We start from the raw sequence: 14,044 nt of genomic DNA, 5'->3' as shown, positions 1-14,044 counted from the left end.
ACATTTACTGAACACAAACACACTGACGCGACTGACAGATGTGTGTGTGTCTGCTCTACCGCACTGCGCTTCATCTGCAGATGTACTATCTCCAATATTAGTCATCTGAAATATGTCAGTCATAATGAACTGTTAATTAAGCTGCTTTGCTATATTCTTCATTTATTTTCCAAAAAAGCAAAGACAAACCCAATACTGTAGCTCATATTATATGACCAAACAGAGATGTATTATCCTTTTATTTTAGAAAACAAACACACAACAAAAGATGGAAGCAAACACAGCGCACACACTGTAGGCAGGGGAGCTGAAGCGCTCGACTACACGGCTCTTACCCTACATCTAAGAGTGCATCTAAAACCAAAGAAAGAGGATAAACCGCATCTCTAGAGTGTACAACTTTAAACATTCGCGTTCAGGAAAACTACAACAACAAAATGAAAACAATACTAAAACAGTTCTTAGCTGTTCCACTATCACATGCATCTGCTTTCAATCTACAAGATGAGACCGACTGAAGCTAGCGTTAGCAAACGGCGATTTCAGAAAGAGGCATAAATGGGGCAGACACAATGAAATCTCATTTATCTTTTTTGATTGTGACCGAAGCTCAGTCTGGCACTTTCCTGATTTGAGGCACTAGTGAAGACTTCTCTTTCTGTGATTGTTTTGTCCAGCATGAGGTAGCTTCAAATGTAAATCCACAACTACATGAAGGGTCTGTAATAAAGTACACTAAACAGGCTGACTCTATAGGGGTTAGGGGACTGCAGAATGAAAAGCTAACTGTAACGCACACACACACACACACACACACACACATATATATATATATACAAACAAACAATTAGATGTCTATTATATATCAGGTTGTTGGAAAAATATGCAAGGCATTCTGGAAGATTAGCACCACTGATTATGCTTTAATGCGCAGTGATTTACACAGACTGTGGCGATGAGAAAGACCAGCACTTGCATATGAAGGTTCAGGGTGGTGTAAAGTTTGTGGGAGTTGCATAATCTATGGAAATGCTAAAATACGGTGGCGGTTGCTGATAATCCTAATGCATAGGGGAATAGCACCTTAACAATAAATAAATAAGAAGACACTTCTGCTTCTGTCTTTTCTCTGGTTTCTCCCTCACACACCGTTCCGCTGTAGATGGAGTGGTCCCGGAGGGTGGAGGTGGGAATGAGTGACAGCACAGTCACAGGTGAAGACTGACACTGCCTATCAGTGCATATCCTAAAATACGTTCGGAAGCACTTCTTTTGTCTATCATAAAGATGTCCCGCTTAAAAAATGTCTAGTTCTTTAGTTTCTTTCTTTCTTTACTCCTCACTCTCGAGTGTGTGTTTAATCCGTTCCTCTGTCTTACAAGAAACAGACGGCTCCTACATCCACTCCGAACTCCTGATGTGCTCCTCCAATATCCACAGGGGCAATGTCTACAAGGGGCAGGCGAGACGTCTTCTGGGATTTATACTCAATGACGGTCTTGCTCCACTGTCCTGTGTGTTTCTGTGGGGACAGAAGACCTCAGCTGTTAGTGTGCATTCTACTGCGCAGCTTTTACAGCCTTTTCTCTCAAGGAAGACACTTCTTGCTTGCATTTATGCAATTCTTGATTCCCCAGTCAACAGCGTTCCCTTACCTTGCAGCCGTCCTCCAGAACGCTGTAGGTGAAGCGGCTGTTTCCTTCCGCCCGGATCTCCACATCATTGGACCCGCGCAGCAGCAGAGCCTTCTTCAGGTTCCCGGAGGATTCGTCCATGTAGGCAATGCTGTTCTTGCAGTGGTAGGTGAGGTTCTGCGAGGCTTCAGTCGACAGCAGTCTGAGGAAGGTCATCTGAATACTGGCTGTATTTGGTGCCAGATTCTCGTCTCCATAGTTAAACTGTGGTCATGAAAAAAGAGAGAACTCTTAAGAGGATCTAAGTATTCAAGGACAGTTCTAAAGAGGATTGCGAATTCAACCAGAGGGTCACCTGGACCAGAAAGTAAAAAAAAACTCACATGGAATCCTCCATTCATGGCTTCCCCAAACCAAATGTGTTTGCGATCCCCACCCTTGGTAGTCCACCAGTTCTTGCGTGGGATGTTGGCAGGTTTGGGGTAAATGCAGCTCTCACCAGTCTCCATATTGCAGAACACTTTGATAGCATCAACGGTGCAGCCCTGGTTCGGGTCAATCCAATATTCGCCTGCAGAGAGACCCAGAACTCACTCACTTAATAAAATTTACAGAAAACAAGACAGAAGACAATCCTCCATCATGAGTCCTGCTCACCGCTCTTCCAGTCCGGGTGGCACTGCTTCAGGTCTCTGCAGGTCCGGGCCGGGCTCTTTTTGGTGCCGTCAGGGCTGCGGATGTTCTCCATCTGGTTGTTCAGGGATTTGAGCGTGGCATCCACCTCTGCATCATGCTGATGGTTACCATCTGCGGCCTGGTCTGCCCTCATGTATCTCAGGGAATCAGGAGACTTCTCCGGCTGAGACAGACCAGCGAAGGCTGACATGTCGATGCCAGGCCCCGGAGGGCCAGGAGGACCAGGGGGTCCAGGATTTCCAGGAGGACCCTTTTGGAGAAGCAGTCGTTTACAACATGTCTATATGTATCAGCAGAATATTAAAGAGTACACCTGGAGTCGCCTCAACAGTACACATGCGGAAGGCTAATCTTTATTAACTAACTGAGCTGTGGAATCAATTGTGCTCGACTAGAATAGGGGACACCAACTTGGTCCTGGAGAGTTTAACTCCAGCTCTCCTCATCACACAGTAGCACCTTGATTAGCTTGTTCAGGTGTGTTTGATTGGGGTTAAAGTTAAACTCTGCAGACTCTCACCAGCCCTCCATGACTGTACATGGTCACTCCTCAATTAAAGAGACCAAAAAATTTGGGTACTCCAGGAGGTCCCCAGGGTTGGTATTCTCTTTGGTACTTACTGATGGACCAGTCTCTCCAGAACGACCACGGGGTCCCGGGGGTCCAATGGGTCCAGGTAAACCGTTTGATCCATCTTTTCCAGCAGGACCGACAGGGCCTGGGGGTCCCTGAAAGGTGTTGAAAGGTTAACACTAGAGCTTAACACTGCAGAGGACACACTGCAAAGGTCAGTCTACATGCAGACTTATCATTAATATACATACTCTTGCTCCACCGGGTCCAGAAGGTCCTGAAGCACCTTGATCACCAGGTTGACCCTGTGTTTGGAGTGTAAACATCCCTTCGAGTGATCCCATTACATCTTAAATTTGTACGTCATTTACACAAAGTGAGTCCAAATATCAGAGATTTAGGTACTTACAGGAGACCCAGGCAGACCTTGGAGACCAGTGAAGCCTCTATGTCCTTTCTGTCCTCTATCTCCTGAATCTCCTGCTTCTCCTTTATCTCCACGCGGTCCTTGTGGTCCCTGTGATTAACAAACATGTCTTACACATTAATTCTGAAGCTCTACACTGAATTAGGAGTGTATATTGACAAATGAACTACTAAAAGCAGAATTTGAGTTTAAACAGACTTGATATTTAAGAAAAATGTAATAATTAAGCTAGAATGTTATTAACGTCTGACATGTTAAGTACTCACAGGCATTCCCCGAGCTCCAGCAGGCCCTGGAGGTCCAGAAGGCCCATGGGGACCCTGCAGTTAAAAGGAATGAGTGTGTCATGTGCCTACCACAATAAATGTCAGCAATAAACTACTCATTATTATTAGAATAATCTTTAGGAAAGAACACGTCCTCTTTTCTGTCTTGCCATTTCTGAGATATTGTTCTGTTGATATTGTGCTCACGTGTTTGGTTGGTGGTGGGTTTTTAGTTGTCGTTTTGAATGAGACCAGTGATAAATCTTGATAATTCTTCAATAACATCACTAATATGTAAATTTTTTCTACATGTGATGGAAGAGCTGTAGGAATCTGTACTTACGGCCTCTCCTCTGTCTCCCTGTTTACCAGTGGGTCCGACTGGACCAGGAGCACCAGGACCCCCTGGAGCACCAGGAGCTCCAGCTGGACCCGTGTCACCTCGGTCTCCCTGAACAGAACACAGACCAACTGTCAGCAAGCATAATTCAGACTACATCATGGTCATTACAGCTGGTGGAACCAGGCTTATGTATGTTCCTCACCTTTATTCCCGCAGAACCATCTCGACCAGGAGGACCATCAGATCCAGGATTGCCCTGCAAATGATTTATTAATCTTGTATGATCATGTCATCATGTGTATGAATGTCTTGATTTATTTGACTTTAGCTCTAGTGTTTAAGCTTCTGGCAGTGTAGGAGTTCTCTGGTAGCACTGATGAACACAGAAGTGAACACTTACGGTTCAGTCATTCATTATTTCACACACCTGAGGCATAAACATGCATTACTGAGTGTGTGTTTAAGTTATATCCACTTGATTATGGCTCAGAGTTCCTAAGCCACGGTCACACTACACTTTTTTGGCAAATAGACTTCCATTCATAAGCACGTGACTGTGGCAGACGGATAACGCAAGCTTGTATGACAAGTTTTGCATTTTACTGTGTTCGAAAGTTTAAACTTGGTGACCACTGACGTGCGAGTGACCTCTCTGTATAGAAATGTAAAATATGGAGCAATCGCTCGCTTTATTAAAGCTTTATTAAAGTTAAAGTTTAAACTTTATTAAAGTTTATTAAAGTTTTAATCCTGCCCATTTTGCTGCGCAGTACGAAAGAATTTCGCAAGCACAAACTGTAGTGTGACCGCAGCTTTATGCTGTGACAGTGTTTATAAGTCTGTTTTATTGAATTTAGGAGATCTAGCAATATTTTTATTTTAAATTTTAATTATTAAAATATTAGATTTAGACCTATTTAAGCACATGCACTCTGTGAATGTTTATGATTTGGACTATTTGATTCATATTTTGTGTCTTATTATTACTAGCAGGCTAGTTTACCCCAAATATTAATTGGATCCATATTTAATCAGCTTTAAGTCTATCTTTTTTGTAGTGTAAGGTAAGATGAAGTCCTTGTTTATGTTCTCTAACCCTAACCTGGACACTCAGATGCTACAGGGTATCATTTCATTCTTAAAAATCATATTTAACTCTTATTAGTTAGTGAATCAGAAGTCTGGTTAGCCGTACCTCTCTCCCCGGCTCTCCAGCAGCTCCTGTCAGACCTGGTGCTCCTACAGGGCCAGGAGGTCCTCTGTCCCCGGGTCCCCCAGGAGCCCCCTGCTTACCCGGCTCACCCTGCCATGGAGATCAACAATACAGTGAGATCGACAGCCACATCTGCCTGTGTTAACGTTATCTGTCCATTATCGGTCCCATATTTGACCTGACATTCAGTTTTTGGTGGATGAAAAAATCAAAAGCTTGAAACAGAAAAAGCAGAAGTGCCTCTGTTTCTGGCACCTGATGCTTTTGTCTGTTTGTCACATTCACTGAAAACTGAACAGCTGGCAAAGATGACATGAAGGAAAATCTGATGAAGAGCTCATGAACTGTTGCTCAGGTTACGGACCATCAGAAATGTTGATGTATTTCATTATTAGTGCATTAAACATCAGTGTGTTGATCTGGAACTCACGGAGGGTCCAGGCAGGCCGGGGAATCCTCTTTCACCCCTCTGTCCTGGAAGACCGACGATACCACGCTGACCGGCCAGACCCTGGGGACCCGCAGGACCATCCGGACCCTGGAGGAACAAAAGAAACACTCATCAACACACTGCGGTCCCACAACACAAGCTGAAAACAGGACAGAACCTCGTTATCAGCAGAAACTAAATGCAGATTTCCTGATATCTTAGCACATTTCCTTAATCTAGCAGTGTTTGGAACCACCAGCTGCTCAAAGGGCACTCAGTAGTTTACACTCAGCTGCTCATATCTGTGCACTTTTCCTAAAATTATTTATGATAAGTTTATGATAGACCAATTTTAATGAGAGACCAAGCCAGTGATTCCAGTGTTAGCATCTTTATTATCTGCTTTTTCAGTCAGAATCATGTTTACTGAGATCCTGCAGTACGTACGTGAGGACCGTCCTCTCCAGGATCTCCCTTCTCTCCTGCAGGACCAGCCGAACCCCGTAAACCAGCATCTCCAGGTCTTCCAGGAGGACCACCATCTCCTCTGACACCTTTTGGTCCGTCTTTACCAGGAGGACCAGCAGGACCGGCTGGACCAGGGTTACCCTGAGAATAAGAAAATCAGAAACGTGATGGCAGACTCAGTGAAGAACACACAGAGGTTTCTCTGATCGCCCTCATGAATGCCTGTGAGAACATTGGCTATACTCATATCAGATGTTTTACTCGACACTATAGATGTGTTTTGCTTTCTTTTGCTTTACTTACATTAGGACCAGGAGGTCCAACTCTTCCAGCGGCTCCGGGGAAACCTGTTGCACCCTGCAAACATTTTACAAATAAACATTTACTTATTAACATATTACTTTATCAGCATTTTCTGTATCTACTTGATCTTGTACTTACAGGAGGGCCTTGAGCACCACGAGCCCCTTTTGGTCCAGACACACCGGTTGGTCCCTGTAAGAAAAAGAAGAATACAGTATTAAACCTTACAGAACTGCTTTAGGGTAATTTCACATCACAGATTAGAAACAGAACAATTTGGCTGATGTTACCTGAGGGCCTGGAGCTCCAGAAGGTCCCTGCGGGCCCGGGGCTCCAGCATCACCCTTCTGTCCACCTTCACCCTGCTCTCCTTTCACTCCCGGCTGTCCATCTGCACCCTAACACATACAGAGTAAAGCAGAGTTTCTGAGTCACATGTAATATAGCAGATCTGAGGCCTTTACTGTCATGCAGATATCAGGAAACTATTAAGCTATTAAAGCATACACTTACAGGTGGACCAGCAAAACCAGCAGGACCAGGAGGGCCAGTCTCTCCTCGATCACCCTGTTATAAAAATAAAACAGTGTTTGTTTTATTGTGTCATTCTTGTCTGGCATGTACAATACTGCTGTCAGACCATTACAAAGCATCTTAACACAGACAGCTTCAACACAAATGGATTTGAAGATCAAAATGAGCCAGAGATGACAATAAACCCAGCATGAGAAGTATCACACTTCTAAGTAGGTCAGTTCTGAAGTCTATATGTTTAATTGTACCGCAAACTTTGCTTTACATACACTAGTTGCAAACACAATTTGATTGAGCTAAATGACAGCACAGGACTGCTGATATGCTGATAAACACTCACAGGAACACCGCGAGTCCCCGCAACTCCAGACGGTCCTGCGGGTCCCGATTCTCCCTGAAAAATGAGTGAGGATGATCATTGACAATACAGAAATTAGTATTAGATGTTCAATTTAATAACAGACGGATATCTTTAGTACCTTTTCACCGTTGGGTCCCGCAGGACCTGTAGGACCAATTGGACCCGTTAAACCCTGTAAAGACACAAAGCAGCCTCTTCATACACTCGTGCTCATAAACATTAGCAGAAATGCTGAATAAAACTCTTAATGACTCTCACACATATGAATCCACAAACATTCATGCAGAACTGAACTCATACCAGCTCATCCACTGGCCGATCACTGCAGCTGTCTATCTTTAGTTTGACTGAAGTATTTAATATACTGTAGACCAACACAAACTGCACAGGACCCAGCTAAACCCGGTTTACTAAACATCTATCACAATGCATTATTTACAGGTTATTATATGATTTGTGTTCCTCATTTTGGGCAGAAACAGACACAGCGCTTCACTGGGGTCAGATTTCAGCTTTAATCAGAATTGGAAAAATGAACTGACTTTCATTAAACAGAAGCTTTAATCTTTCATTCCTGTTCATAAGGACTGGACGAGCTCTTCTACGTTAAAGCACACATCAGATGTTAGCTGTAATAAGTAATGCTATTTAGAGAAAACACACACAATAACATCCTGAAGCTGACACAAAACCAAGCCTGAGAGAATATTGAAGGTTTCTCTGATGTCTACTGGAGGAATAGAGAGATGTGGACTCTTACTCTTGAGCCGTCTTTGCCCGGAGCTCCTTCAGGTCCCTTGTCTCCATTATCGCCCTGTCAAACACACACACACACACACACACACACACACACACACACACACACACACACACACACACACACACACACACACACACCAGTCTCATAGCTGAAGTACATTACAGATCCTTCATCTAAAGCCTCTAATATTGACTTTGAAAGAACAGAATTAGCCTAACCCTAGCCTGTGTTCTACACACTAATGTCCTCTTCTAGACTTCTCAGTATAGCGTGTCTTCAGTTTACGTATTCGAGTATTTTAAAGTGACACAGGTTTCACGAATGACTCACTCGGTCGCCCTTTGGTCCTGGATTCCCAGACGTGCCTCTCTCTCCGGGCATTCCCTGCAGTCCTGGAGGACCCTGAGCTCCAGCTGTCCCCGCAGGTCCCACACCACCCTGCAGACCACCACAGCATCAGAGACCGCACAAAATCAACACACAATTAAACAATCCGGTGTGTATTTCAGACATTGCAGATATTTACCGAGACGCTTCTGAAAACATGTGTCATTTCTAAACGTGCTCTGTCCACATTTGTATTTCCAGAACTTTCATAGAACACTCAAATCTTCTGACGTGTGTAAAGTCCAATAAACCCTCCCTGAGACATGAGTTCTCACGCTCGTCCTCTGGCACAGATATCTCACCTCCTCCAGGTTCCTCCAACTGTTTCAGTCGTCTTTGCAGCATGAATATGGAGAATGAGTCTTTATTTTTGCAGACGGAGCTCATAAACACATCTACAGACACAATCACTGATGAGCAGGCACCGCTGAATTCAACTGCTCTGTTTCACAGTCAAACCTAGTGTGTGTGTGTGTGTGTGTGTGTGTACGATGTGTGTGTATGGTGTCTGTTCAGATCTGCTGACCTTGGGGCCATCAGTTCCTGGTGTTCCTGGCAGTCCCCGGGGTCCCTGAAGCCCCTGTGGCCCTGCACCGCCTCTCTCTCCTGGGAACCCTCGCTCACCCTGAGGAGCAGCAGGAGTTTAACACTGGAGAAAACACACACACACACACACAAACACACACACACACACACGCAGATGGAGAAAAGAGACTCACTCGTGGTCCGGTGGCCCCTGCCCCTCCAGCCTCTCCAGGAACTCCCTGCATGAGAAACACACAGATTTCATTACACACACACACACACACACACACGCACACACACACACACATCTGCATCCGGTGAAATAAACAGCGAGTTTCCTCTTGTTTAAGTCAGGAGGATTCCGGAGCTCTCACCTGATCTCCAGGTTTACCTCCCTCACCAGGAGGCCCCGGGGGTCCAGGCAGACCCTGCAGACAACAAAGACACCATTCAGATGCTCAGTGGGCGTCCACATTCAGCTAATGAGATTAGTTCAGTAGGGATGGAGGAATACACTGAGGCCCATCCGCTGATCTCTAATGATGTTCTAGTGCTGCTGATCTCCATGGTCTCTCACCTGGAAGCCTGAGGGTCCCGGCTGTCCCTGCTCTCCTCGCTCTCCGGCAGAGCCCTGTGAACATCACACAAACACACACACACACACACACATATATATATATATATATATATATGAACATCACACTAACTCATATGAACATTACACACACATTGGCGTAACACACTCACAGCGGGTCCCGGAGGCCCAGCAGCACCGGTCTCTCCATCTTTACCAGGCAGACCCTGAGGAGAAAACACACACTGGCATCATCACAGTGCACGCTGATGCATCATGGGAAATGAAGGACACAGGTGAGCAGACGAATGCGCTACTGTAGGCTAGTTTAAGCTTGTGTAGCTCCACAGGTGTGTGCGTGTGTGTGTACAGTTCTCCTTTCCCACATCAGACACACTGATTTGACCCTGATATATCAATCATAGTTACGCAGACATCCTGATTATAAGTCCTGGTATGCATATTGCGAATCTTTACATAATTTTTCCAGAGATTATTCCCTATTTCCCTGAGGAGTGCACACACTATAGGATACTGAGGGCTTGTCTGTGGGACATAGAGAAGGGAGGCATCAGTGAAGGGTCAATTATGAGAAAGAAACAGATAAAAACCCTCCTGGAGAAAGATGATCTGCGTTATCGCTGCATATATGCACAGTGTTTAATGTGTTCTTCACTATAGCTTCATCAAGAGCAGCTGTGAACCTGATCCAGGTGTGTGGTTTATATCCAGACTCTGATATTTAGATCCTCAACCCTGCTCCTGGAGATCTACCTTCCTGCTGAGTTCAGCTCCAGCTCTGATCAAACACACCTGAACCAATTAACCAGGACCTGAACAGCACTGGATAATTACAGGCAGGTGTGTTTGATATGGGTTGGAGCTGAAATCTGCAGGACAGTAGATCTCCAGGAGCAGGGTTGAGCAGCCCTGCTCTAGTATGATCAGAAGGAGCTGTGGGTCTAACACTGCAGACTGAAGACATGTTTTCTCTTTTATCTGAAGCCAAGCGTGGGCAGGAGTTCATCTGGTTCACCTCTTGAAGAGCAGAACAGGACTGTAATGATCTGAACACACTCCAGAGTCAGACAGTGTTCTGCTAACCCACAGCAGGTTGAGTTTTCAGTCAGTGTTCTGCACTGAGCTCTGATCTGACTTAAATAAAACTCTATCACTAGTTTAGGGAACATTGTGTTCTCACTGTAATATCTGTTTTCACTTTGTAAATGATCATTTACTAAAATATATGTTCAGAAACTGCTGAAGCTGACTGAAATAGAGATGAAAACCACCAAAGTGCATCCAAATGTCTTGTTTTCTTTGAAAGGATCCGAGTTTCAGTGGTAGAAGAGGATCTCAGCAGTGTTTCAGACTCTGGAGATGCGTCTGTTGTGTGTCTCAGAGTTTATGAAGCTGCAAATCAACACTTACACGCAGACCCGGAGCTCCAGCGAGTCCCTTCTCTCCAGCCTTTCCAGCCTCACCCTACAGCGAGAGATAGATCCACATAAAAAGAGTTATAATTGATAATCAACACAACAGAACAATAATAACACACAAACAGACAGACGTGTACTAAGAAGAGTTTTGGATTTTACATTTCCACCCTTGGGTCCCGGGAATCCCATGACTCCTGGCTGACCACGAACACCCTGAGGCCCTGGGGGTCCTGGACGGCCGTCTTCACCCGGAGCGCCCTACACCCTCAACAAAACACAGGGTAAATGAAGACACAACACATCTGAACATGTATTTAATGTGTGTGTTCTTCTATAAGAATTAACTCATGTGACAGGAAACAGGAAGTGGCGGATTCAGGAGCAGCATTGCATTGATGTTAGAATATTAACTCACCTATATTGTATAATAGTGTTGAAGCAACAGATTGGTCCTTTAAACAGTCTAAGCGCTCCTTCTAATGTTATATTACTGCATTGTTCTAATTCTTACTACTGTTGTTTATGTGGGCAGGAGATCTGGCCTGTAAACCAATGTCTACTCACAGATGGACCAACTTTGCCCTGTGGACCGGCGTCTCCCGGACGTCCCGTCAAACCCTGCATAACGAAAACCACCCGTGATTAAGACAAACCTGTGAAAGCAGACCTGATCCGACAGGTGATCTGGCTTACCCTTGCACCAGGTAGACCTGGTTCTCCAGGCCGTCCTGGATCTCCACCGGCTCCTTTAGGTCCCGATACACCTGCAGGTCCACGCTCACCTGGGGCACCCTGAAACGAGAAACACCACCAAACAGGCTTAGTAGCATGTAGTGCATTGTAAAATCTTGTTTCCCAGGTGTAAAAAAAAGGAAGATGACAGAAAACTTACTTTACTTTCATTTTCTACTTTAGAAACTGCTTTAAGCGGTAGTAAACCGGCAGAATGTGCAGTAAATGTTAAGATACCACAACTGCATCAAAATACAGTAAAATCCATGAGTGGCTCATCCGTCAGCATCGAGAACTCCAGTGAGCTCAAACTGGTTAATTCATTGATTACCCACCATCGAGATGTATTTTACTGTCATTTATTCTCATTGATACTGTAATTTATCAGTCATGTTTGTTATTATCCTGGCAATCTGAACTGATTATCCTGCATTTGTCAAAAGCGCTGGTTCACTCATGATCTAAGAATGTTGTTTTTCTGAAAAAGACTGAGTTTATGAGTATTTTGAGCATTCTTCAGCTGCTGTAGAGCAGATTATTCTCACCTTCGGACCAGCGAGACCGTCTTGTCCAGGAAAACCTCGATTACCGGGCGTTCCCTGCAAAACACAGATGATTGGTCAACAGGCTGCTGTTCAGTAAAGCTAGAGCTCAGTAATCCTGAATGCCTCACCCGTTCTCCGGTTGGCCCTAGGGGGCCTGCAGCACCAGGTTCTCCTCTGGGTCCTCGCTTGCCTTCCTCTCCAGCGGGACCCGGAGCCCCTTGAAGACCTGCATTTCCCTGAAGAAACAATACTATCAGACTCCGCAAAGACCATCAAGAGTTCAGAAGAATGTAAACAACAGAACTCACAATCTCTCCTTTAGGACCGGCTTCACCTTTGAACCCTGCGAGCCCCGAGTCACCCTGCAGACGAACACACAATCACACACTCAGCAGGTCGAAACACACACATGGTTTTATCAGACTGAATTATAGAGAAGTTAGGAGGGACTGAAGGGTCGAGAGCTGGACACTGCTGATGATTATTACTGTTATAGTGATAAAAACGGTCTGTGTTTGCACCGATACGGATATACAGAGTAAATCTTTTTAAAAGAATTGAAATTGCATGAGTGTGAATAAATTTAGCTTCAACTGCATGTACAGCCCTAAATCAGGAAATGACAAACAGAAATAAAACAGACAGTAGTGATCTCCTGATGTACTCTGACTTGTGTTTGCCTGCAGACGATATGAACACAGAATATCTGCTGTTGTGTCTGCTCAGCTTCAGTTCATCTGTAAATCTCCATCCTCTCCTGTCATTCAGAGCTGCAACACACTCCAGAAACAGTGACAGGAGCAGTTTAGGGCAGTGATCAGGTGAACTGCTGAATAATGATGTGATGTGACACAGGTGATGTCCACAGGTGACTGTGATTATGATCTGCTACTGAAGCAGCATCAGTAAAGGTCTAGTCCTTTAGGAGCAGAGATGGGCCGAGGATCGCCAGTTTGAGCACAAATACGAGAGGAAATGACTGAACTGATTAAACACAATGTTCCTCAGAGAAAGAGAGGAAGACATGTGGATATTTCACCTTCAACAGTGCAGAACAGCAGTATTTCAGGTGTTTTTAGGAGAAATGGACGCCGTGTGTGTTTCGAACCAAAGAAGAAAAGGATCATCCAGACTGTTACCAGCAACAAGTCCATAAGCCAGGGTCTGTCATGGTCTGGGGTTGTGTCGGTGCCCTTGGCAAAGGTAACCTGCTCTTCTGTGATGCTCCATTAATGCTGAACAGCACAGAGAGATTCTGGAGCTCAATATGCTGCCTTCTTCTCCAGAGACGCCCATGCAGAGTTCAACAAGACAATGAAGAACCACATTCAGCACACATTACAGAGTCCTGCTGCGGAGGAAGAGGAGACGGGGACTGGACTGGCCTGTCTGCAGTCCTGACCTGTCTCCAATAGAGAATGTGTGCTGCATTTTGAGGCGCAGAATTTGTCAACAAAGACCCTGTACTGTTGCCCACCTTAAGTTTGCAGGAAGAATGGGACAGAATTACCCTTGAAGTCAAAGTCAAAGTAGAAATCACTAGTTTCTCTAACACTGATCGCTGCGATTATTGTGTACAATTTAAATGACCATGAGACAGAAATACAGAAATACTCACTGCTAGTACAGTGTGTGTTTGGGTGGTCAGTGTGTGTTTGGGTGGTCTGTGAGTGTAGTGGACGGACAGAAGGTGTGTGTTTCAGTGTGTGTGTGTGTGTGTATTGTGGACTCACAGATTGACCCTTTGGCCCTAGAGGACCTGTCGCTCCCTGAGGGCCCGGAGGACCACGAGGACCCGGGAAACCAGGAGCTCCGCCAATACCCGGAGCGCCC

The 14,044-nt window shown here is 45.0% G+C and overlaps 1 protein-coding gene across 2 annotated transcripts in view; it reads right to left on the bottom strand.

Annotated features, from left to right (window-relative positions):
• Nucleotides 1–207: 207 nt before the first annotated feature.
• Nucleotides 208–14,044, bottom strand: part of col2a1b (collagen, type II, alpha 1b) — a 35,835-nt gene continuing 21,998 nt past the window's right edge. For both annotated transcript variants that reach the window (XM_056452634.1, XM_056452635.1), the window contains 34 exons: nucleotides 13,945–14,043; nucleotides 12,520–12,573; nucleotides 12,340–12,447; nucleotides 12,212–12,265; nucleotides 11,628–11,726; nucleotides 11,499–11,552; nucleotides 11,094–11,192; nucleotides 10,927–10,980; nucleotides 9,669–9,722; nucleotides 9,499–9,552; nucleotides 9,296–9,349; nucleotides 9,116–9,160; nucleotides 8,923–9,021; nucleotides 8,340–8,447; nucleotides 8,010–8,063; nucleotides 7,368–7,421; nucleotides 7,229–7,282; nucleotides 6,868–6,921; nucleotides 6,645–6,752; nucleotides 6,493–6,546; nucleotides 6,355–6,408; nucleotides 6,031–6,192; nucleotides 5,584–5,691; nucleotides 5,136–5,243; nucleotides 4,143–4,196; nucleotides 3,941–4,048; nucleotides 3,598–3,651; nucleotides 3,314–3,421; nucleotides 3,156–3,209; nucleotides 2,952–3,059; nucleotides 2,292–2,580; nucleotides 2,018–2,205; nucleotides 1,656–1,898; nucleotides 208–1,522 (listed from right to left, as the gene is read on the bottom strand). In XM_056452634.1, the coding sequence (XP_056308609.1) occupies nucleotides 1,376–1,522; nucleotides 1,656–1,898; nucleotides 2,018–2,205; nucleotides 2,292–2,580; nucleotides 2,952–3,059; nucleotides 3,156–3,209; nucleotides 3,314–3,421; nucleotides 3,598–3,651; nucleotides 3,941–4,048; nucleotides 4,143–4,196; nucleotides 5,136–5,243; nucleotides 5,584–5,691; nucleotides 6,031–6,192; nucleotides 6,355–6,408; nucleotides 6,493–6,546; nucleotides 6,645–6,752; nucleotides 6,868–6,921; nucleotides 7,229–7,282; nucleotides 7,368–7,421; nucleotides 8,010–8,063; nucleotides 8,340–8,447; nucleotides 8,923–9,021; nucleotides 9,116–9,160; nucleotides 9,296–9,349; nucleotides 9,499–9,552; nucleotides 9,669–9,722; nucleotides 10,927–10,980; nucleotides 11,094–11,192; nucleotides 11,499–11,552; nucleotides 11,628–11,726; nucleotides 12,212–12,265; nucleotides 12,340–12,447; nucleotides 12,520–12,573; nucleotides 13,945–14,043 (3,198 nt within the window). In that variant the 3' untranslated portion in view covers nucleotides 208–1,375. The remainder of the gene's footprint in view (nucleotides 1,523–1,655; nucleotides 1,899–2,017; nucleotides 2,206–2,291; nucleotides 2,581–2,951; nucleotides 3,060–3,155; nucleotides 3,210–3,313; nucleotides 3,422–3,597; nucleotides 3,652–3,940; nucleotides 4,049–4,142; nucleotides 4,197–5,135; nucleotides 5,244–5,583; nucleotides 5,692–6,030; nucleotides 6,193–6,354; nucleotides 6,409–6,492; nucleotides 6,547–6,644; nucleotides 6,753–6,867; nucleotides 6,922–7,228; nucleotides 7,283–7,367; nucleotides 7,422–8,009; nucleotides 8,064–8,339; nucleotides 8,448–8,922; nucleotides 9,022–9,115; nucleotides 9,161–9,295; nucleotides 9,350–9,498; nucleotides 9,553–9,668; nucleotides 9,723–10,926; nucleotides 10,981–11,093; nucleotides 11,193–11,498; nucleotides 11,553–11,627; nucleotides 11,727–12,211; nucleotides 12,266–12,339; nucleotides 12,448–12,519; nucleotides 12,574–13,944; nucleotide 14,044) is intronic.

The sequence above is a fragment of the Danio aesculapii genome, unplaced genomic scaffold (assembly GCF_903798145.1).
Source record: "Danio aesculapii unplaced genomic scaffold, fDanAes4.1, whole genome shotgun sequence".
NCBI lineage: Eukaryota > Metazoa > Chordata > Actinopteri > Cypriniformes > Danionidae > Danio > Danio aesculapii.
Note: the sequence above shows the minus strand (reverse complement) of the source record. Positions and strands in the feature narration are given on the sequence as shown.